Raw genomic sequence first — 26,524 nt, 5'->3', positions numbered from 1 at the left:
ATATATAAGCACCTGTAACACTTAAAGATAATTCTCAGGTCTCCTGTGCTTTTTCTTTCCTAGGGTATTGTAAAGTAAACATGCACTTGACTCTCAGCTGGAAAACTACATTTGACCAAATGTTACATGTCATTGGTTAATTAAGCACATTTGCATTCAGCATTTCAATTCATTTTCTATTTACCAGGCAAAGACAAATGAAATGCAAAAAGAAAAAAGAAAAAGGGTATTATGGCAAGATCAATTTTGACAACAGTTTAGATTTTGCTTCTTGCTTATCATTTCCCTAAACAGACAGGCTCCTAGATAATGCAAAAGTGAGAAAACACAGGCAGATCCATATATTTTCCATCTCATACATAGAGTGTGTGTATTTGAAACATTTATAGTCACATCTAGCCACAGACAGAAATTGTTTTGCTAATTTTTATATTATTCTTGAGTAGTTCAATAGATTTAATTTTGGTACTATTGTGAAGATAACAGATAAGGCAGATTTAAAATTAACATGTCCATGTTCACACAGAAGGTTCATGACTACAGACTCTCAAATCCACATTTAAATCACACAGAACAATGCCCATACCTGAAAGGGAGAAGTTGCCTTTCTGACTTTCACTTTCTCTGATTAGAAAAGCACCTGTCTGATTTTCTGAATATAATAGTTGTTTTTCAGCATCTGCCCTCTTGATTGCTCCAAAGAACCACCTAAAAAGAGAGAGATATAAACTTTAATTAACCAGTCAACATTTATTTTTTTTAAGGAGCAAGAAGTTTGGCAAGAAAGTTCCAATATCAGAAGGGCTTATACTCTTCAGTGAAACTGTAACAGGTATAAACGGTAGTTTTTGATACTTGACATGATTTTTCTGGATGTCTGCAACACTCACCAGGAGTCTTTAATATATTACAAAATAGGAATTTGGCTGATGCCTCTGCTACCACATGTCTTCTCACACCTGCATTCTGTCTGAGAAACCCCGTGTTCTCCTGTCAAATCCAAAGCTTCTAGGGCGGGCCCACCACATGGTAAGTTTTCCGTGTTCCACGTTCTAAAACTATTCACATCACCATCAGACTGTCCCACTGCCTCTCCTAACACCTTCTAGGTGTTAGGAGGCAAACATTCCAATCCAGGGATTCATATATTTCACATCAAAGTGTGAACAGTAAAAATGTAGTTGTCTGGGTTTTAATTCCCATCTTTCTCCCCTCCATCACTGCCCAACCCCCCCGCCCCCCATAATATAAGATGGTTTTGCATGTTTAAAAGGAAATTTTCATCAGTGGAGAGATTATGTGAAAAAGATACTTCTGCCTGGGATGTATCTTCTTAGTGTCCCCTCCACTTCTCATCTTTACACTCTTACCCTTAACATTCCAGAACTACAAGAGTCAGTAAATGTGAATGTAATCAACCCCAACAAAGAATTACGGATTTTAATATCAGAACCAGTTTAAAACATATATCAAGTCAGCAGACACTAATGTGATAATAAGAGGAAACTGAGACAGTCAGCTTTGTGTTAATGACCTTTCACTATAGGGTCATAATGTCGATCTTTATCATTAAAGACTTCAGGTAAAACATTTATCTTTCTAGGCATCATCTTTAAAAATGTAAACACTCAAAGAGAAGAAATGTAGGCTTGAGGGAAGAAATACAGGTCAGGTGAGAAATTGCAGGCTGGGAGAGGCCCTCAAAAATTGGTTCCAATTGGTTTGACAGGTCATGGGTATTGGGGAATATGAGTGCACTAAGGGTGACACAATTGAAAGGAAAAGGGGAAGAAATTGAAAAAAAAGAGACATTAAAATATAATTACCTTCTAACAAAAGTAAGATGTCTGTTTACCATTTTCCCAATCATCAAATTGCAAATTACACAATATTAACTATATTAGCCAGGAAATGCCAGATTATGTTGGAACAATGAACAACTCCAAAAACCTCAGTGGTTTAAGACAACAAAGATTTGTTTTTCACTCAACTGCACGTCCACTGAAGGTCATCTGTGCTATGCCTATCTCTATGTCCACCAAAGAATTTCCATGTCCATGCTTCCATGATTGACTAGGCAGGCTGGATTGGAAAATGTGGCAAATCACAGGCTGGTTCCTGGAGCTTCTATTTAAAGCTTCTGCTCAAGAATGAGCCCACTGAGAAATAAGTTGTATGTTCATACTAAATTCAAAGAGAGTAGAAAATGCAATCCTACTATTTCCCTGAAGGCAGAAAACTGGAAACATTTAGTAGACTACACTAATGACTACCATATTGATTCAATATCAGGAACCAAATTAATGTCCATAGGCTATTGTTTGTCCAAATGAAATTTTAAAAGGCTTGGAAACATTCCAAGGTGGTCATGGAATGACTTCACAGAAAAATAGAAACGTATGTTTTCCACTATTGCAGAAATAAGTAAATATCAATAGAATAATGGAACATAATAAAAAACTCAAACAGACCCAAACATACAAATTAGTGATGAAAGGATGGATTAGTCAATAAATGATGCTGGTACCATTCATAATCCATATACAAAAATTAATTGCTGCTACCTATAGCATACACAACAATTTTACATAGATTAAAAACCTAATGTAAAAGGCACATTCTAAAACTTTCTGAGACTATTGGACTAAGGAAGTTTTCTTCCACAAGACAAAAAGAAAAAGAAGACATACAAGCCTTAAGGGAAAAGATTAATAATATTTATTATACCACAATTAAAAACTTGCAACACCAAGATTACCATGAAATAAAATTAAACTATAAGCCACAGACCTGGAGGAGGTATTTGCAGAGCATATAAACAAGAATAAGAGTAGTATTCAGGGGGCTTCCCTGGTGGCGCAGTGGTTGAGAATCTGCCTGCCAATGCAGGGGACACGGGTTCGAGCCCTGGTCTGGGAGGATCCCACATGCCGCAGAGCAACTGGGCCCGTGAGCCACAATTACTGAGCCTGCGCGTCTGGAGCCTGTGCTCCGCAGCAAGAGAGGCCGCGATAATGAGAGGCCCGCGCACCGCGATGAAGAGTGGCCCCCACTTGCCGCAACTAGAGAAAGCCCTTGCACAGAAACGAAGACCCAACACAGCCATAAATAAAAATAAAATAAATAAACCCAAAAAGTTAAAAAAAAAAGATTAGTATTCAGGTTATATAGAGACCTATAATCACTAAAAAAAAAAAAAAAAAGACAACACAGTAGAAAAACTGACACAGTATATAACTGGATAGATCACAGAAAAGAAAAACCCAATAACTAATAAAAATAAGGAAAGAAGTACAGCCTCTGTCTATTGCCAGTAATTAGGAATATTAAGAATATTAAATATAAAAAAATGAAATGCACTTTCACACTTTTCAGGCTGGACAAAATTTAAAACTCTCACATTCAGGCACTGGGAAAAACGTGAAACAAGAACCTTTATATAATACTAGTGGCAACGTAATCTGGTACAACTAATTCAGAGAACATTTGGCAATATCTAGTAAAGCTGAATATTTGTATGCTACTTAATTTCACTTTTAGATTGTATACTCTATGTGCTCAAGGAAATATACCACAAGCACATTCACTGAAGAATTCTAGCATGGAAAATTGGAAACAACCTAAATGCCCATCGTAGGGGAATAAATAAACTTAATTATGGATATAAAATGGAATACTATATGGCAGTTAAAGCAAATAAATTGTTGAGGGACAAAAGGAAGTTGAAGAATGATACATACCTTTATAATACTATTTATATAAAGTTTAAACAAACACATTAAAAACGTTAGATATTTTTATGGATAGCATGCTTAGTGAAAGCTAATAGTTAGAGTACTCAGGCAATTTTTTTTTTAGACTCCATTTCCAGCAATGGCAAAATTTCTTCACACAAATATTTCAAGCAAAGAAGCAACATGGATCAAATCTACTTATCAACCCCATGCATTTTCCTGATTTCTAGTGCATTAATTATGCAGCAACATTAAAATGTTTGGTCCAAATATAAATATGTAAACCTTTACAAGAATTACAATTTATCTAACAGATTAAATTCTTAGAAGTACAATTATATCTCCTATATCTCATTATTCTAAAGAATAAGTACTCCATTATATAAGTTTACATACATTACATTTGTATTTTGGATAATCAAGTTTATAAAATGATGTCTTTTCTCTGCCTAATATATGTATAAGCAAGCAGGTTTTGTAAATCAAATGATTAAAGATATAGTAATTTTACTACATTTGTAGAGAGGAACTGTGTGGTGAATTTTTTTTTTTTTTAGGATTTTCTTATTTATTTATTTATTTATTTATTTTTGGCTGTGTTGGGTCTTCGGTTCGTGCGAGGGCTTTCTCCAGTTGCGGCAAGCGGGGGCCACTCTTCATCGCGGTGCGGGGACCGCTCTTCATCGCGGTGCGCGGGCCTTTCTCTATCGCGGCCCCTCCCGTCGCGGGGCACAGGCTCCAGGCGCGCAGGCTCAGCAATTGTGGCTCACGGGCCCAGCTGCTCCGCGGCATGTGGGATCCTCCCAGACCAGGGCTCGAACCCGTGTCCCCTGCATTAGCAGGCAGACTCTCAACCACTGCGCCACCAGGGAAGCCCGTGAATTTTTTTTTAATTCTTTTCTGTCTCACCAATTCTGGATTCTTTTTTTTTTTTTTAATTTTTTAATTTAATTTAATTTATTTTTTTATATAGCAGGTCCTTATTAGTCGTCAATTTTATACACATCAGTGTGTAGATGTCAATCCCAATCGCCTAATTCATCACACCACCACACCCACCCCCCTGAATTCTGGATTCTTGTACAATCACTTTACAAGGCAAATCACACCAGTAATGAATTGAAAATAACAATGAAATACATGTAACTATTTGACTGGATGCATCAGCTCTTAATACCTGGAATTCTACTTGGCTGAGCTACCACCAAGAAGTGACGAAAATAAATAATTGTTTTCTGGATGTAGTGGCTTATAATGCCATCTTTCATACTCAAAGATGATGCGTCTGCTATAGATTGTGATCGCTAGAGCATGTGCTGCTGTACAGACTAATGGGCAACCTACAGTTCATTCTACCCTCTGCACAGGTGAAAACTGTTCCTTAATTTGTGGTCTGAGCCGTGGGCAGAACTGTCATTCTCCTCAGTTCTGCCTTTAGAGCCCCTGCTGGTCCCACTCTGGAAGGGCACGTACACCCCAGGCCTCGCTGTCCACCACAGCCATTTTCAACGCTCTCTTTAAGCTGTAGTTCTTATGCGCAGTAAACAGTGAGTGCTGAGAAGAGATCAGGATATCCTACGTGGTAGAAAGCATCAGGGGAGAGTCTTATAGATCGTGAACCTCGAAATGTGGATCAGCATCAGCATCACACGGAAGCTTGTTGGAAATCTGCAGGCTTCACGTCATACCTACTGAATCAGAAACTCTGAAGCTGGGGCCCAGAAATCTGGGTTTTAATAATTAGTCCCCCAGTAAATGCTATGCACACTAAAGATTGAGAACTACTGAGGTACAGAAATAGTAAAGAAGTTGGAAATTTACACAAGACATCTGAAAATAAGTTAGATTTGGCACTTACGTGTAAAAATTATCCAATAAAATGATACTACACACACCCACACATACACATTTTATTGATATTTAATTAAAATAATCTTTATTACTATGCCATACCTGCCATGAAAGAGATCTTGCTTAAGAATAACCAAAAAGGAGAGGAGATCCATAATAACCTATAATCTTGGAGAAAAATGCTTCAGTTAGATGAAAATGGAGCAAAAAGTACACTGCCTGTTTTAGATGATACGAGTATGTAATTGAAATCTAAGATTCATTCTGCAAACATTTGAGTGTCTATTGTGTGTAAATTCTGTAGCATGGACATAGAAAGATCTGCAAGACATACTGCTGAATGAAAAAGGGTAAATTGCAGAGTACTAGGAATATTATAGTTTTATTTATATTTTAAAAACCAACAAACCAAAAATTATATGTGCTTACTTCTCTAGAGATTAGGGAGAGATGACAAAATAGATGACAAAAGACTTTCACTTTTTACTCTGCATTCTTCTCTATAATTGGATGTTTACGATAAGATGTAGTTATATCATTTCACAATTTATTTATACACAAAAAAATGAAAGAAGTCAATCAGGTATATGCTACAAAAACCTACATGTCATAAAGATCTGGACTAGAGATTTTGGCAGTTAGAATTGATAGTTACAAGAAAAATCTCAAAGGAATATGGGATGGGTGATTATAGATGAGCAGTGAAACAGACGGAAGATCAAACATGGCACCAGGGTTTCAAATCTGCATGACTGGAGGACAATGTACTCAGCAGCGCATCAGAAGGCAGACTGTAATAACAAGTAAGAGCTACAGCAACTCCCTGGGAAAGTTATGCCTGGATTTCCTCATTTGTAAGTGGGACTAATAATCATTACCCTGTAGGCTTGTTTTGAGATGAAGAAAAATAATGTGTGTAAAGTGCTTGATGCCAGGCCACATTCACGCTTAATAAATAGCACCTATTTTAAGGGAACTGATTTAAGGGAGAAATTATATATTTGGTTTTAGACATGATGGATTTGAGGTAAAGATAGAACATGAGTGAATATGTGAACATGATCTCACTTCTCTAACTGTATTTGTACTAACTTTGTCATTCTGCCTGCCCAGTCTTGCCTAGGTCATGCTGCCACCAGGCGGCAGTAGACCATTTTACTAAACCAAAAAGGCTAACGAAAGCTATATGGTGATTAACTGGAATTTATTTTACAAAAAAAGGCACAATGCATCTTTCAAAAACAAAAAATCAAAATTTATGCAGTGTTACTGAACATCAACATTTAAATAATATAGATCCACCAGACGGCAAACAGCAGAAGCAAGAAGAACTACAATCCTGCAGCCTGTGGAACAAAAACCACATTCACAGAAAGATAGACAAGATGAAAAGGCAGAGGGCTTTGTACCAGATGAAGGAACAAGATAAAACCCCAAAAAACAAGTAAATGAGGTGGACATAGGCAACCTTCCAGAAAAAGAATTCAGAATAACGACAGTGAAGATGATCTAGGACCTCGGAAAAAGAATGGAGGCAAAGATCAAGAAGATGCAAGAAATGTTTAACAAAGATCTAGAATTAAAGAACAAATAGAGATGAACAATACAATAACTGAAATGAAAAATACACTAGAAGGAATCAATAGCAGAATAACTGAGGCAGAAGAAAGGAAGTGACCTGGAAGACAGAATGGTGTAATCCACTGCTGCAGAACAGAATAAAGAAAAAAGTATGAAAAGAAATAAAGACAGCCTAAGAGACCTCTGAGACAACATTAAACGCAATAACATTCGCATTATAGGGGTTCCAGAAGGAGAAGAGAGAGAGAAAGGACCCGAGAAAATATTTGAAGAGATTATAGTTGAAAACTTCCCTAACATGGGAAAGGAAATAGCCACCCAAGTCCAGGAAGCGCAGAGAGTCCCATACAGGATAAACCCAAGGAGAAACATGCCGAGACACATAGTAATCAAATTGGCAAAAATTAAAGACAAAGAAAAATTATTGAAAGCAGCAAGGGAAAAACGATAAATAACATACAAGGGAACTCCCATAAGGTTAACAGCTGATTTCTCAGCAGAAACTCTACAAGCCAGAAGGGAGTGGCATGATATACTTAAAGTGATGAAAGGGAAGAACCTACAACCAAGATTATTCTACCTGGCAAGGATTTCATTCAGATTCGATGGAGAAATCAAAAGCTTTACAGACAAGCAAAAGTTAAGAGAATTGAGCACCACCAAACCAGCTCTACAACAAATGCTAAAGGAACTTCTCTAAATGAGAAACACAAGAGAAGAGAAGGACCTACAAAAACAAACCCAAAACAAGTAAGAAAACGGTAATAGGAACATACATATCGATAATTACCTTAAACGTGAATGGATTAAATGCTCCAACCAAAAGACACAGGCTTGCTGAATGGATACAAAAACAAGACTCATATATATGCTGTCTACAAGAGACACAATTCAGACCTAGGGACACATACAGACTGAAAGCGAGGGGATGGAAAAAGATATTCCATGCAAATGGAAATCAAAAGAAAGCTGGAATAGCAATGCTCATATCAGATAAAATAGACTTTAAAATAAAGAATGTTACAAGAGACAAAGAAGGACACTACATAATGATCAAGGGATCAATCCAAGAAGAAGATATAACAATTATAAATATATATGCACCCAACATAGGAGCACCTCAATACATAAGGCAACTGCTAACAGCTATAAAAGAGGAAATCGACAGTAACACAATAATAGTGGGTGACTTTAACACCTCACTTACACCAATGGACAGATCATCCAAACAGAAGATTAATAAGGAAACAGAAGCTTTAAATGACACAACAGACCAGATAGATTTAATTGATATTTATAGGACATTCCATCCAAAAACAGCAGATTACACTTTCTTCTCAAGTGTGCATGGAACATTCTCCAGGATAGATCACATCTTGGGTCACAAATCAAGCCTCAGTAAATTTAAGAAAATTGAAATCTTACCAGGCATCTTTTCTGACCACAACACTATGAGATTAGAAATGAATTACAGGGAAAAAAATGTAAAAAACACAAACACATGGAGGCCAAACAATACGTTGCTAAACAACCAAGAGATCACTGAAGAAACCAGAGAGGAAATCAAGAAATACCTAGACACAAATGACAATGAATACACAATGATCCAAAACCTATGGGATGCAGCAAAAGCAGTTCTAAGAGGGAAGTTAATAGCTATACAAACCTATCTCAAGAAATAAGAAAAATCTCAAATAAACAATCTAACCTTACACCTAAAGGAACTAGAGAAAGAAGAACAAACAAAACCCAAAGTGAGCAGAAGGAAAGAAATCATAAAGATCAGAGCAGAAACAAATGAAATAGAAACAAAGAAAACAATAGCAAAGATCAATAAAACTAAATGGTGGTTCTTTGAGAAGATAAGCAAAATTGCTAAACCATTAGCCAGACTCATCAAAAAAAGAGGGAAAGGACTCAAAGCAATAAAATTAGAAATGAAAAAGGAGAAGTTACAACAGACACCACAGAAATACAAAGCTTCCTAAGAGACTACTACAAGCAACTCTATGCCAATAAAATGGACAACCTGGAAGAAATGGACAAATTCTTAGAGAGGTATAACCTTTCAAGGCTGAACCAGGAAGAAATAGAAAATATGAACAGACCAATCACAAGTAATGAAATTGAAACTGTGATTAAAAATCTTCCACCAAACAAAAGTCCAGGACCAGATGGCTTCACAGGTGAATTCCATCAAACATTTAGAGAAGAGTTAACACCCATCCTTCTCAAACTCTTCCAAAAAATTGCAGAGGAAGGAACACTCCCAGACTCATTCTATGAGGCCACCATCACCCTGATACCAAAACCAGAGAAAGATACTACAAAAAAAGAAAATAATAGACCAATATCACTGATTAATATAGATGCAAAAATCCTTAACAAAATACTAGCAAACAGAATCCAACAACACATTAAAAGGATCATACACCATGATCAAGTGGGATTTACCCCAGGGATGCAAGGATTCTTCAATATACGCAAATGTGATACACCATATTAACAAACTGAAGAATAAAAAGCATATGATCATCTCAATAGATGCAGAAAAAGCTTCTAACAAAATTCAACACCCATTTATGATAAAAACTCTCCAGAAAGTGGGCATAGAGGGAACCTACCTCAACATAATAAAGGCCATATATGACAAACCCACAGCAAACATCATTCTCAATGGTGAAAAACTGAAAGCATTTCTTCTAAGATCAGGAACAAGACAAGGATATCCACCCTCACCACTATTATTCAACATAGTTTTGGAAGTCCTAGCCACGGCAATCAGAGAAGAAAAAGAAATAAAAGGAATACAAATTGGAAAAGAAGTAACACTGTCACTGTTTGCAGATGACATGATACTACACATAGAGAATCCTAAAGATGCCACCAGAAAACTACTAGAGCTAATCAATGAATTTGGTAAAGTTGCAGGATACACAATTAATGCACAGAAATCTCTTGCATTCCTATACACTAAGGATGAAAAATCTGAAAGAGAAATTAAGGAAACACTCCCATTTACCACTGCAACAAAAAGAATAAAATACCTAGGAATAAACCTACCTAGGGAGACAAAAGACCTGTATGCAGAAAACTATAAGATACTGATGAAAGAAATTAAAGATGATACAAACAGATGGAGAGATATACCATGTTCTTGGATTGGAAGAATCAATATTGTGAAAATGACTATACTACCCAAAGCAATCTACAGATTCAATGCAATCTCTATCAAATTACCAATGGCATTTTTTACAGAACTAGAACAAAAAATCTTAAAATTTGTATGGAGACACAAAAGACCCCGAATAGCCAAAGCAGTCTTGAGGGAAAAAAACGGAGCTGGAGGAATCAGACTCCCTGACTTCAGACTATACTACAAAGCTATAATAATCAAGACAATATGGTACTGGCACAAAAACAGAAATATAGATCAATGGAACAAGATAGAAAGCCCAGAGATAAACCCACGCACCTATGGTCAACTAATGTATGACAAAGGAGGCAAGGATATACAATGGAGAAAAGACAGTCTCTTCAATAAGTGGTGCTAGGAAAACTGGACAGCTACACATAAAAGAGTGAAATTAGAACACTCCCTAACACCAAACACAAAAATAAACTGAAAACGGATTAGAGACCTAAATGTAAGACTGCACACTATAAAACTCCTAGAGGAAAACATAGGAAGAACACTCTTTGACATAAATCACAGCAAGATCTTTTTTGATCCACCTCCTAGAATAATGGAAATAAAAACAAAAATAAACAAAAATAAAAATGGGACGTAATGAAACTTAAAAGCTTTTGCACAGCAAAGGAAACCATAAACAAGACGAAAAGACGACCCTCAGAATGGGACAAAATATTTGCAAACGAATCAACAGCCAAAGGATTAATCTCCAAAATATATAAACAGCTCATGCAGCTCAATATTAAAAAAACAAACAACTGAATCCAAAAATGGGCAGAAGACCTAAATAGACATTTCTCCAAAGAAGACATACAGATGGCCAAGAAGCACATGAAAAGCTGCTCAACATCACTAATTATTAGAGAAATGCAAATCAAAACTACAATGAGGTATCGCCTCACACTAGTTAGAATGGGCATCATCAGAAAATCTACAAACAACAAATGCTGGAGAGGGTGTGGAGAAAAGGGAACGCTCTTGCACTGTTGGTGGGAATGTAAATTGATACAGCCACTATGGAGAAGAGTATGGAGGTTCCTTAAAAAACTAAAAATAGAATTACCCTGTGACCCAGCAATCCCACTACTGGGCATATACCCAGAGAAAACCATAATTCAAAAAAAAACATGCACCCCAATATTCATTGCAGCACTATTTACAATAGCCAGATCATGGAAGCAACCTAAATGCCCATCGACAGACGAATGGATAAAGAAGACGTCATACATATATACAATGGAGTATTACTTAGCCATAAAAAGGAACGAAATTGGGTCATTTGTACAGACGTGGATGGATCTAGAGACTGTCATACAGAGTGAAGTAAGTCAGAAAGAGAAAAACAAATATTGTATATTAACGCATATATGTGGAACCTAGAAAATGGTACAGATGAACCGGTTTGCAGGGCAGAAGTTGAGACACAGATGTAGAGAACAAATGTATGGACACCAAGGTGGGAAAGCGGCAGGGGGTGGGGACGGTGGTGGGATGAATTGGGAGATTGGGATTGACATGTATACACTGATGTGTATAAAACTGATAACTAATAAGGACCTGCTGTATAAAAAAATTAATTAAAAGAAGAAAAGCAGGATGTGTTTATACACACTCTTGAATATTTATAAAATATTTGTGGAATGTTACCCAACACTGTTTTGTACAGTTTTTTTTTATTGTGTGTATGTATTACATTTTTCCTTAAGAAAAAAAAGCATTTAAATAATATAGATATCAATCAAAATTGAGGGAAATCAAGCTGTTAATAGATGTGGTATCTCCATGAATGTTTCCTCATTTCATTTACTAAAGTCTTATTCTATGCACTCTGCTGCCTCACTGACTGGCATGAAGTAGGACACTCATAATTCCAATCAGATGGAGGTAATTTCCTCCTACATTTTTTAAAAGGGAAAACCCATCCTCAGTAACTGCTGGCTAAGGTTTACAAAATTTAACAAACAATTTCTTTCCCCAATGTCTCTCTAAAATCCAAGACAGCTGACCTTAAACCACAGTAGACAGACCCTAAAAAAAAAACTCCTAAAACCAGTCCCAGAAAAACACATGGATCTTCCCAGAAACGGCAAAAGGGAAAGTGGGTAGATCAACTTGACACATAGCCAACCCCGGGAAAGTACCCTGGGTGCCTCCCCTGGTGGAATGCAGGCTAGGGGTGTTTTTATTGTTGTCATCACAGTTACACATGTTATCAGGGATAAACCCACCTATTGTCCTCACCAGTGTGGTTTGGGAGGATCAGTGACACTAACATTTCTGCAAAATATCTACAGTTTGCAGGGTACACTCATAATCACATTTAGCCATTTATGGTACCTAAATGTAAGGCTTGGAATCATGACCCCTTGAGCTATGGAAGTTCTATATGGCTTGCCTGCATTGATCTGTGTTTCAGCAACATTGCTAGGAAAGCCTCTACTGAAGTTCCTTATGGTCCAGGTAATCATGTCCCTTCCCCTCTATAAAAATCTCCTCAGGCTCAGCATCCCCCTTGGCTTGCAGTAAATGAACCCTGTCACTTTTCCCCACTCCCCTACCATGATAAGGACAAAATAATAATAATAATACTGCTCCGTGTATTTTCTTATTCTTTCCTTCCTTTCCGTTTGCCCCACCACAAACTTTGTCCTATGCATCATCACCATTTGGACTTTGGTAATATTTTACTATCTCTTACCTTTAATCTTAATAGCTTCCACTTCCCGATCACACACAAGGAGCCAGGCACTGTTGCTACAAGTTGTATGTGCATCACCTCAGTCTCTCTCCCCCTTGCTTACACCACCACCACTAGATTAATCATCTGAAAATATGACCTGCTACATCTCACTGGTACATACACATTAAAAAAGTTTTAAGGGTTCCCTTTGCTTATGGATGAAAACCCTTATTAACCTGGAATTCCAAGCCCACCTCCATCTAGACGCCAGCCATTTCTTCAATCTTATCTTCCCTACATCAACTGTGCTCCAGCTAAACACATCCTCTCACCGCTGTTGGTGGTAGCATTACTTAAACCTGCCTACCCACAATTCCCACAGTTCTCAGCCTCTACCCCTCTGGTTTGGAGTGCAGCACACAAAAGCTAGTGCTGCACAGTTTTACTTTTTATTTTTAGATTAATCCCTGTGTTCACTTGAGGCTGCAGACTTTCCTGGCACAGAGACTGAGTCTGATAACACCACATATGCCTTTTGGAGCAGTTAAATAAATACTTGTTGATGAACAGTTAACACATTGTACCTCAATGTGGGCATCTTATATAGTCTTTTGGTTTATACTGAATGTTGGACTTTAGATAACACCTGTGTTTTCATGTAATCTTTTATCTGTGCTTGCCACAGAGCGTGGAGGGTAAAGCACTTAAGAGAGAAGCCTTACCTGCTCTGGGCCAGTTGCAGCACAGATTCGAATGTTAATTGGCCTCAAACCACAGATACCAATCTGACCACTCTCTTCTCCCAAAGAGGAAAAACACTTCCACATGAATGTAGAGCCCAAAAATGAGGCTGACTCTTCTGTTCTCCAAAACACAAGCATGTCAGGGCTGCACACATGAAAACTGTGCGTGATAAAATGACAATGTCGGGCTTCCCTGGTGGCGCAGTGGTTGAGAGTCTGCCTGCCAATGCAGGGGACACGGGTTCGAGCCCTGGTCTGGGAAGATCCCACATGCCGCGGAGCAACTGGGCCCGTGAGCCACAACTACTGAGCCTGCACGTCTGGAGCCTGTGCTCCGCAACAAGAGAGGCCGCGATAGTGAGAGGCCCGCGCACCGCGATGAAGAGTGGCCCCCGCTCGCCGAAACTAGAGAAAGCCCTTGCACAGAAACGAAGACCCAACACAGCCATAAATAAAAAAAAAAAAAAAAAAAAAAAAATGACAATGTCACAGCCAGTATCTTAAGTACGACTTGCAGTCACAGAGAAACCAGGAAATTCCTTGCGTGGGTCATTCGATAAAGCTATTTTGTTGCTATTATTCACCTTTATAGTCATCACAAAAGGGGACTTTTGAAGGAATTTTCTTAGGGAGGAAGTAAGGTGAACTAATTGGTACTTTCCCCACTGAGGAAGGTGTGTACCGTGTGTTTATGAAAGAATCTGATTGTAACCTGAATCTACTTCCCTGAGTCTAGTCATCAAAAGTATGCAATTCCTCAGAAAAAGTTTACAAAGAATACAGCAAAGTTCAGATGGGCATTTAATCTCAAGGCAGTGTTTTTGCTTCACAACAATTCCCGACTGTGTAAAAGGAAATAAAAGCTAATACTGATGTCTCTTTTAAAATAAAAAACAAGATGTGCACATATATTATGGTATTTCCTATCATCAAGCCTGAGATAAAAGTGTAAATTGAAATCTGTCTGCTTTGTTTTTGTACATTTGTGATAATGTTTGTCCTAGAAACTAGAGGAATATGGGTTAGAGTTGAAAGCATTAACCATTAAATAGTTTCTATCTTTGTCCCATCCAAAGAAAGTATATGCAGTTGATTTTATAATTCCTGGGGAAATGCTTTACTTCACAAAACACCACAAATGTTCATTCGGATTCCTTATATCAATAAGCTTTGGGGTAGTAGCGCTTCTTTTTAATAGTTATACGGGTCACCAATTTCAGAGTGACAGCCCCACTTAGTTTCCTACCAAAAAAATAGTTATCTACTTTCATGAATCATTTCCTTTCTCACTCCAAGACAAAAATAAAAGGAACTTTTAAATTCACTTAACTTTAAAGAATTTTAAATTCTGGTGTCATGAATGACATTATCTTTATTTAAGTCGCTGAGTATCCTTTAAAAAGCTACAAAATAACTTGTTCTTTGGGAACTACTTTCATGGAATAAACAAGACCAAACATTTGACTCTAATCAGCTGGTAGTCCCTGTGTGCACCTGCTCTGGATGGGTTAATAATGCTATGCTTTGGACTTGCAGCCCAGTCTGCATTTACTGGATACAGGTTTCTCATACAAAAAGAAAAAATGAGGAGTATCTGTCTTCTTTTTTGCCAATATCGGAGGTGATAGTCAAAGTATTTTATGACTGATACAGCACAGGTACCCACTATTAGAACAGACACCAGCAAAAGCAGAGGCTCACGTCCACGTTTCAGCCGTGGTACTTACCATTTTAACACTAAAGGATGCACTGTGCCATCCCTTACTTTCATTAAATCCTTTATCCAAATCCTTTATCCAATCCTTTATCCAAATAAAAGATAGTAAACATCTTTAAAATATCTTAACCTTCTTATTACCCTACAGGGTAATATTGATATAATTTTCTATGTGCTTTATAAGCTGAAATATATCAGTAATATTTACTTCATAATAACTATATGGAGAACAGGTGAAAAAGCAAAAGAGGAAAAGAAGGGTGTATTTCCTTTCCTTTGAGAATCTTAGAGTATCGAGGGAGGGATAAAAGACCTTTTTGACTGAGTAATAACTCAAAAAAGAAAGTGATAAAACAAAAAGAACATTTAATCACCAAGGGTGTACCACCAGAGATATGAACAACTAACAGTGAGTCAACGATGGAAGCCTTCTTAAAGAAAATACACTTTAAGTGTATTTTCTTAAGTGAATACGGATTTGGAAAAGATGAGAAATCCAAAGAAATGAAGGGCAAGGGCATGTGCACAAGTAAAGAACCAACAAGGTGTCTGTGAGCAGATAGGTTTGGTGGGCAACACTGGGGGAGAAGGGTCCATTAAAGGAAGAAACAAGAAAACCATTTCTTTGATGTTTATAGGTAATTCCATGTGGAAACTACTAACTCCATGGAAGAAGTAGATCTTCAGCAAAATTCAAAAAGTCATTAGGAGGATAAGATATTGCATTTAAGATTTAGCATGGTAGAGAATATTAAGTTTGGGGCACACCAACAAAAATGATAGAAAATTTTGACTTGTTCTTTAAAAATTATTTAAACAATAAATTTAAGAGATGACAGTATGGAGGGTGGGAACAAGGAAGAATTCTTCTGTGGGAGGAACACAGGAGAGTTGATCAGAAGTTTAGAGCTGGAAAGAAATTTTTATCTGGGCCCGTGGGTTAATCTTTGAAACTCACTGTAAATGTGTTTTAAAGAGTACATGCATTTTTCTGGGAAAAGAATCCATCATTTCAATAAATTCTCAGTGACGCCTGTGACAGAAAATGTTCATCTTCCTCAGTAAGGCTAAGTGTTTTTTCCAGGTTCACACAAGAGCTGGTGACAAAGCTATAACCAGAGTCTACCACCATAAAATTCATTCACTCATTCATTTTTCATTCAACAATTACAACAATTCATTCAAGCACCTACACTGCGCCAGGCACAGTTCTAGCTGGTAGAATTACAGCAGTCAATGAAAGAAACAAGAAGCCCTGCCTCTGTGGAGCTCACGTACTAATGGGGAAAGACAGCAATAAACAAAATAAATGAGTAACTATATAGTGTGTTCGAAGGTGATAAGTGCAAAGGAGAAAGAAAAAAGAAGCAAAAGAAGGAAGAGGGAGAGTGCATTTTTAAAATCACTCTTAGTAGGCGGCAGTAATTCCAGAGGGTTTTCCTGTGTGTTCCTAAAGTCAAAGTAATCAGAATAAATAGAGCTGTGGAGAAAAACTGAATTGAATCTTTGAGAGAAGTAAATGAGTGAGGATCATAATCCACTCTAGGATTGAAGCCAATATCCAGGTTTTTCAACTGCAGTTTGGCCAAGATCTATCAGCAGGTTTTTTTTCTAATTAAGGAATAAACAGTGTCCATCAACTCCACTCATTTCTATCACTGATGTTTATGGAAATGCAAAACACCAGGAGCTACGAGTTTCCTCCAAGAGTCTTCTTGGAAGCAATGGCTCGTTAGCCAAAGAAAAGTGAGCAATCTGTTTAAAGGGAAGAGCACCATTTTATGAAAAATAACTATACACAGAATAGAAATAATATTTTTGATTATAATAGAATAAATAATGTAGGATTTGTTCATAGATATCTCTTAAATCCATATAAAAATCAAAATGTTTAAATGAAATTGTCTTTCACATTTGGCAAACATACAATGAAAAACAAAATCTCTACTGTCTAATCTTTATCCATATGTGGCACAGAGACACACATATATATGTGGATGTGGATGTGTAAGTGTGTGTGTGTATGCCTGCAGCTACCATCACAGATGTGCACTAATTTCACTGCCTTTTTAGGGGTTTAAATGAAGCAGGTGTTCCCAGGCAGACAAAGAGTGAGACAAAGAGTTCACTAAAGGTCAGAAAAAACAGTTTTTTTCTTTTTTAATAATTTGACCCTGTGCACCCAGCTACCCACTAAAGATGACATCATTAATAATTACCAATAATAATGTTAGCATAAATAACCAAAGTTTATAACCTATGTAAATGCCACCCACTGGACTTTGAAATGGTAGAAGCTGAACGAGTCCACAAAGCAGCTGGTTCTTGTCAAAACGAAAGCCAGAAGCAGTGCCAGAAAATACACCTTTTGTTTTCAGTGTCAACAAGCTATTTGTCAGGAAACAAAAGGAAGGCTCTGCCAACCCTGGAGGATTTTTCTGAACCTGAAAATTGGTTTTCTGCTTGTTTTTGCTTAGAGTTAGAGGAAAAGACAGTTGCACAAGTATATTAAAGCTTCACTCCTGGGAACTGTTATGAGGAAAGGTTGTCTGGGAAAAGCAAAACTGTCCCTCACCTGCCCCACACACAGCAGGGCCACTTAACTTCCTCCAGGGCCTCAGTTTCCAACCCCAGTTTGCCTAAGAAAGCCAGGAAGAATGTGTACAAGGCAAATGCCCCCAGGCCTGAGGTGGAGCTCCGGATGCTGCAGGTTCCCAAGGGCAGCACACAATTCAGAGGCTTGGAACCAGGTACCATGGTCTGAGAAGTACAGCCCTGTTTTCTGAGTGGAAAGCCTTTCTCTTATGTCTTTATCATCGACCCCAAACCTTTGTTCTCTCGGGTCTACTCTGCCCCACACTGGACTTCACTCTCTCATTTTCAACCCATCCAACAAGTTATAAATTCAGTCCAAACTTTATGCAAAATTTGTGAAGAGCAAAGATTTAAGTACAGTCTAGAATAGAAAACAAGTTCAAACATCTATCAGAAGTCTCTGTTCTTAGAAATTTATATCCTCTCGCCTGAGGAGAAAATTTCCCATCACCTCTTTTCCCTCAGGTCCAGGGCCACCTGCTTTTACAACAAAATACCCTCTGCTTTTGTATGCAAGGCAGTTTGGTTCTGGGCCTCCTTCTGGATACTCCAATAGACATTAAATTATTCTGTCCAATAAAGGCCCATCCACTCCAGGTCTTGAGTCTCATCAGCACCAACAGTCAGAGTTTTGAAAATAGAATTTTTTTCAGCACATCAAATCCTTAGGCAGAGCATCTCTCACACCATAGTCCATATCAGAGGGCGTCGATGCAGTTATGCCGCCCTCTGATATGCATTCTCTTGCTGACAAGGACAAGGACACACCCAAGCATAAGGGTGAAGGGGCAAAGTTTCGTCCAGTTACAATTTATGCTTTAAATAATGCAACTTTATTAAAATAATGAATTTCTTGAATTAGGTTAAAATATTTGTTCTCTCAGAGTGTCTTCATAAGGGGATAAACTCTAATGATACACAATGTAAATATTACTTATAAATAGCACATAACTATTTGTACACAAGTATGTGTTCTAAGAAGCTGAAATATGCCCTGCGTGGATGGCCACCTTACTAATTAGCCAATTGCAATTCAATAAGGTTTCATTTCATAATTTTGGTGATACAAAGACTTTTCCAGCTACTAAAACACTATGCTAACTTCTTGGCCTGGGATTAATTGAAGAACTCAGTGAAATACAGAGTACACTAAACTCTGACCTGTCAGTTGTGTCCCAGCAAAGAGATTTTTAAATCTTACACATTTGAAAAGACTTGCTGTTGGAATGAGAGCACAGGACAGGAGTACCCTAGAGCTTCAGGATTGGGGCCCTCAATAAGAACGAGGGGCAGGTTTTGCAAGGCTGAGTGATGGTAGATTTATTATATAAGACACCTCCTTCCCATTCAACTCCTACTCCTCCTTTGGATTGCAGCTCAAGCCTCTTGGGCTAGGAAATCCTTGTCTCCGCACAATACTTGCAGGTGCCAAGAGAGCAAAACCCTATCTTTCTGCTCATCACTGCAATGCTCAGAGCCTAGCACAACACCTGGTATTAAATATAATCTCAATAAATACCATGAATGAATGAACAAATTATTATTTGGGGATATGAGTCTTACCAAGTTAAAGTGAGTCTTACAAAGTTAAAGCTGACCAAATAACTTCAAAAAACAGATCATTATTATAGAGAGAATTGTCTGAAGGTTTGGAACAGAGAGCAAAAGAATAAGTCAGATTTTATCAGTCATGAATATCCTCGTAGCCAATCAGATGATCACAGTCCTATAAAAAGGGTGACAGTAACAACAATCACCATAAGGATAACATTTGGATTTCACTTTACAATTCACAGCGTCATCACCTATATCATGGCACTCATTCTCATGGCAAATCTTGGGGTAGTCAGAGCAGGCGCTTCAATATCCCCATTTTGTGGAGGGGGAAACTAGAGCCGGGAGAAATTGCATAACCTGATCAAGTCATGCAGAGAGCAACCAGTGCCAGTGTGTTGGTAGATGTCCGAAGCAGTTAGGTACGACCTCTCTAAAACTGTGCAGGAAATGTGTGTAGGAAATGTGGACTTGTCCTCAAATCAAAATTTTACTCTACAGAGTGGGTCAGAAATATAAAGAAACAATTGCATAAAGAGGAGCATCAGGTTGAAACTATTATAAAAAGACATTTTAAAAATTTTACCTAAATTCTTAGAAAACTGCCCCACAATGTGGTCTTAGTAAAAAACAGGATGTCTGGGGACACATCCCTTTCATTGTGAATAGATAAGTTCTTTTAGCTATCTCCCAGAGAGAATGCTAAACAGAGCGAACCATTGCTTTGGACTATTGTAACAAATCATATACTTTCATTTTTCATTTTTTAAATTTCTCTTCAACTTCACTGATTTCCCACCAAAAAAAAAAAAAGAAAATCACATGAGGATATTTACCCTTTATTTTCTTTGACATTCTGCCTAAAAAAATATTATATGCAACACAAAGTATTGTTCACTTTCAATAGTTTTGACTTACTAAGAGCCAACTTATTAAAAATGTTCCCACAGGGACTTCCCTGGTGGTCTAGTGGTTGAGACTTTGCCTTCCAATGCAGGGTGTGCAGGTTCGATCCCTGGTCAGGGAACTAAGATCCCACATGCCTCGCGGCCAAAAAACCAAAACAGAAAACAGAAAAAATATTGTAACAAATTCAATGAAGGACTTTAAAAATGGTCCACATCAAAAAAATCTTTTAAAAAAATGTTCCCACAGAATAACAGAGTATACTTTTTTAAAGTTAAACACTAATTCCTGTTTGTTGTTCAGAGGTAGGCTCGGTTGCATAAGGATCAAAATTTGAAAATGGAAAGCAAAATAAGATTCAAATACATATTTAAATAAGTAAAACAATCCTAAAATTATAGATGATATTGCAAATAATGAATTATGAAGCTTAAAGCAGCTTTTCTATACTATCAACCAAAAAATTGATTAAGCATCTCAAAAATAAAACCAAATTATCACTTATTCTTTCTATAGAAAATGATATTACAAAATCATTTTCACATGAAGAGCCAATCAAAGAAAATGAAGTCAAAAAAAGCAGGGGAAAAATTTATAGAGAATGTAGTTCATTAATATCTTACTATAGTTACAATGTTTATTATGTGTCAGCTTCTTTAAATAATTTGTAGTGATTTCACCTTCTGTTCTTGATAAATATTCCCCTTCTTACCAAATTTTGTCTACATAATTTTGAATTCTTTTTTTAAAGAGAACCTCCCCCTCCAGACTATATAAGCTATAGGCCCATGAAACCTAGATCCACCCATGTTCAGAAATATTTTCTTAGACAGAAAATCTCAATGACAAGACACAAGTTTCCCACCTCCTTTAGTTTCCATGTACATACTCATAACATTTTTAAACTTTGCATTATAGTAATTTTCAAACACAGTCCAAAGTGGAGAGAATAGTTTAATGACCCACTTTTACCCAATAGCCAACTTTAATAATTATCAACATTTTAAAAATCTTATTTCTTGTAGCACAGGCATACCTTGGAGATACTGAGGGTTTGGTTCCAGACCACTGAAATAAAGTGAATATCACAATAATAAAGCGAGTCACATGAATTTTTTGGTTTCCCAGTACATATAAAAGTTATATTTACACATATTGTAGCCTATTAAGTATGCGATAGCATTATGTGTACAAAAACAATGTAATACCTTAATTAGAAAATACTTTATTGCTTTAAAATGCTAACCATCATCTGAGCCTTCAGTGAGTTGTAATTTTTTGCTGGGGGAGAGTCTTGCCCCCATGTTAATTGCTGCTGACTGATCAGGGTGGTGGTTACTGAAGGTTGGGGCAGTTGTAGCAATTTCTTAGAATAAGACAACAGTGAAGTTTGCCGCATCGATGGACTCTTCCTTTCATGAACGATTTCTCTGTAGCATGCAATGCTGTTTGATAGCATTTTACCCACAGAATTGCTTTCAAATTTGGAGTCAACCCTCTCAAACTCTGCTGCTGCTTTATCAACGAGGTTTATGTAATACTCTAAATCTTTTGTTGTCATTTCAACAATCTTCATAGCATCTTCACCAGAAGTAGATTCCACTTCCTTTGCTCATCCTCAGGAAGCAACTCCTCATCCGTTAATGTTTTATCATGAGATTGCAGCAATTAAATCACATCTTCAGGCCCCACTTCTAATTCTGGTTCTCTTGTTATTTCTACCACATCTGCAGTTCCTTCCTCCGCTGAAGCCTTGAACCCCTCAAAGTCATCTATGAGGGTTGGAATCAACTTCTTTCCAACTCCTTTAATGTTGATTTCTTGATCTCTTCTCATGAATCACAAATGTTCTTGATGGCATCTAAAATGGTGAATCCTTTCCAGAAGGTTTTCAGTTTACTATGCCCAGATTCATCAGAGGAACCACTATCTATGGCAGCTATTGCCTTATGAAATGTAGTTCTTAAATAATAAGACTTGAAAGTAGAAATTACTCCTTGATCCATGGGCTGCAGGATTGATGTTGTGTTAGCAGACATGAAAACAAAATGAATCTCATTGTACATCTCCATCAGAGCTCTTGGGTGACCAGGTGCATTGTCAATGAGCAGTAATATTTTGAAAACAATCTTTTTTTCTGAGCAGCAGGTCTCTAAAGTGAGCTTTAAATATTCTGTAGGCCATGTTGTAAACAGATGTGCTGTCGTCCAGGCTTTGTTGTTCCACTTATAAAGCACAGGCAGAGTAGATTTAGCATAATTCTTAAGGGCCCTAGGATATTTGGAATGGAAAATGAGCGCTGGCTTCAACTTAAAGTCACCAGCTACATTAGCCCCTACCTAACAAGACAGTCAGCCCATCCTTTAAAACCAATTCTCCTATCTAGCTATGAAAGTCCTAGATGGCATCTTCTTCCCACCTAAGGCTACTTCATCTTCATTGAAAATTTCTTGTTTAGTGCAGCCACCGTCATTAATTATCTTCGCTACATCTTCTGGACAACTTGCTACAGCTTCTACATCAGCACTTGCTGCTTCACTTTGCATTTTTAGGCTATGGAGATGGCTTCTTTCTTTAAGCCTCATGAATCAACCTGTGCTAGCTTCAAAGTTTTCTTCTGCAGTTTCCTCACCTCTTTCAGTCTTCGTAGAATTGAAGAGAGTTAGAACTTTGCTCTGGATTAGGCTTTGGTTTAAGGAAATGTTGTGGCTGGTTTGATCTCTGTCTAGACCACTAAAACTTTCTCCATATGAACAGTAAGGCTGTTTCGCTTTCTTATCATTTGTGTGTTCACTGAAGCAGTACTTTTAATTCCCTTCAAGAACTTTTTCTCTCTGTTCACAATTTGGCTAACTGTTTGGCACAAGACGCCCAGCTTTCAGACCATCTTGGCTTTCAACATGCCTTCCTCACTGAGCTTAATCATTTCTAGCTTTTTATTTAAAGCAAGAGACATGCAACTATTCCTTTCACTTGAACACGTAGAGGTTATTAACTGGCCTAACTTCAATATAGCTGTGTCTCAAGGAATAGGGATGCCTGCTGGAGGAGAGGGGAGAAATGAGGGAACAGCCGGTTGGTGGAGCAGTCAGAACACACACAAAGTTTATCAAGTTCTCTGTTTTATATGTGGTACGTGGAGCCCCCAACAATTACAATAGTAACATCAAAGATCACTGATCACAGATCACTGTAATAAATGTATTAATAACAATAAAGTTTGAAATGCAGCATGAATTACAAAAATGTGACACAGAGACACGAAGTGAGCAAATGCTATTGGAAAAATGGCACCAATAGACTTACTCAACACAGGGTTTCCACAAACCTACAATTTGTGAAAAATGCAATATCTGAGAAGTGCAATACAGCAAAGCAAAATAAAACAAGGTATGCCTGTATATATCTAATTGATCTGAATACAAAAATGGCACCAATAGACTTACTCAACACAGGGTTTCCAATATTTGGCGGGAAAATTGGAGTAAAATAAAAAGAACTACAAAAATTTCAATGGTTTTATGTTAGTTTTTAAACATGACATTTTATGATCAACTAACTTTTAAAATCAGATTCTTCATATTCTTTAGAAACTAAAAAAATAAATTTTAAAATGTTTTAAATGCTGAGAAATATCTAGAAGGAAAAACGTTAAAATAAATAAACATTTACTGAGGCCTACTCTGAGACTATGCTTGCTTTTACAAATTTAAATTATAATTGGAAAAACATACATGTCGATCAGTATAAAAAGAAAAAAAAGTCAAAACATTTACACTACCTAACCATATCATATATCATTTTGATGTCAGATAATTGGAGAAATACATTTTAAAAGAAATGTATTGTGAAGTGTTTCATAATTGACATGTATGATCAATATGTCAATGGTGCAGAAAAAATTTCACATATAGTGGCTGATAAGGCAGAGACTATGAAAAAAAAAAGACTAATGCTGTATATTGCCTGAAATATATAACTATACTCCTACTTTCAAATTAAAGTGCTATTTTTAGGAGTTTGATTTGACAAATAAAAAATAAGGATTTTTCTTCCTTATAATTTCTCTATGCTGCCTACAATCTTCATGTCCATTGTATGTAATTAACTGAAATTAAATTACAGCAGTAATCATGTCACTTTAAAAGAAATCCCTGATAACAAAAATAAGATTGCAAAACTGTTTAACATAAATTTTCTAAGCAAACGTATACATATCTTCCTAGTGCTTTTTCAAAACCGTACCAGAGAGCCCCTTTAAAAATAATAGAAAAAAGAAGAACAAATTGAACCTAAGAGACAGACAGAAAGAAATAATAAAAACAACAGTGGAAAAAACAAAAAACAGAAAAAATCCACAAGACAAAAATTGATTTTTTTCAAAGATTAATAAAAGGTATAAACCTCTAACAATATTGTTCAAGAAAAAAATCAAAAACAAATGATCAATATCTGCAGTTAAAGAACGGACCATCACAGATTCCCACAGACATTAAAATAAGAATAAAGGAATATTGTTAACAACTATATATCAATAAATTTGACAACTTGGATGAAATAGACATGTCCCTTGATAAATACATCTTACCCAACTAACACAAGGAGAAATATAAACTCTTAATAACCTTACATTCATTAAAGAAATTGTATTCATAATTTAAAACCTTCCCACAAAGGAAACTCCATGTCCCCAAGGCTTTACAGGTGAATTCTACCAAAATTTAAGGAAGAAATAATATCAATCTTACACACAAACCCTTTCAGAAAATACAAGAAGAAAGGATATTTTCCAATTTATTTTATAAGGCCAGAATTACTCTGATATTAAAATCAGACATTTCAAGAAAAGAAAACTACAGATAAATATCTCTCATTAGCCCAGATGCAAAACCTTTAAAATATATTAGTAAATTAGATCCAAATATATATATATATATATATCTCACAAATCAAGTGGGGCTTATCCCCACTTGGGGATAAAGAAAGTTGATTTATATTTAAAATTCAATGTAACTGACCATGTTAATGGACTAAAAATAAAAACTACATAACCTAACCTAACATCACAGTCAATGGTGAAATAAGAACAGGATAGAGATACAAGTAGTTATATACCTTGTAAGAGGCAAAGTGTGCAGCTAAAGCCCAGTAAGTTTAACTAACTACTAAAATAGAATGCCACTAATTCTCAGAAGAATGTGACAGAGTCTAGAGTAGCTGCAAGAATGTCCTGTATTCAACCAAAAATTAGCAGTATTGCAAAGAAACAGGAAAGTGTGATCCACACTCAAGAAAAAAATGCAGTCAATAGAAATTAACTCCAAGTAGGCCCAGATATTGGGTTTAAAAATGGGCAAAAGACTTGAACAGACACTTCACAAAAGGAGGTATAAGACTGGCCAACATCCACAGGAAATGGTGCTCAACATCATTAGTCATTAAGGAAGTGCAAATTTAAACCACAGTGAGATATTTATACCCAGTAGAAGGGCTAATATGAAAAAGACCAAGAATATCAAACACTGGCAAGATACAAAGCATCCTTCATATGTTGTTGTAAGAGTGTAAAATAGTACAGCACTTTGAAAAACTATTTGGCAATATCTTATAAAGCTAAACATACATTGACCCTATGACACAGCCATTCCACTGTTGGGTATTGACTTAAGAAAATGGAATCATGTCCACAAATAGACTTGCACAAAAGTACTGATAGCAGCTTTACTCATGATGGCAAAAATGGGAAACAGCCCAAATATCCATCAAAGAGAAAATGAAAAGGCAAATTGTGGTACAGCATACAATGAACTAGGACTTAACACTAAAAATCAAACTAATGGTAATACAACAACATGGTTGAGTCCCAAAACCATTATGCTGAGCAAAAGAAGCAAGACACACAAAAATAAATGTAGGACTGCACTTATGTGAAGTGCCAGAAGAGGCAAAACTAAGAAATCACAACAGTGT

The 26,524-nt window shown here is 36.8% G+C and overlaps 1 protein-coding gene across 2 annotated transcripts in view; it reads right to left on the bottom strand.

Moving 5' to 3' along the window:
• FRK (fyn related Src family tyrosine kinase) overlaps nucleotides 1-26,524 on the bottom strand; it is a 97,727-nt gene that overhangs the window by 38,392 nt on the left and 32,811 nt on the right. For both annotated transcript variants that reach the window (XM_057527501.1, XM_007190731.2), the window contains exon 2: nucleotides 587-708. In XM_057527501.1, coding sequence (XP_057383484.1) covers nucleotides 587-708 — 122 coding nt within the window. The remainder of the gene's footprint in view (nucleotides 1-586; nucleotides 709-26,524) is intronic.

This window comes from Balaenoptera acutorostrata, chromosome 14, assembly GCF_949987535.1.
Source record: "Balaenoptera acutorostrata chromosome 14, mBalAcu1.1, whole genome shotgun sequence".
NCBI lineage: Eukaryota > Metazoa > Chordata > Mammalia > Artiodactyla > Balaenopteridae > Balaenoptera > Balaenoptera acutorostrata.
Note: the sequence above shows the minus strand (reverse complement) of the source record. Positions and strands in the feature narration are given on the sequence as shown.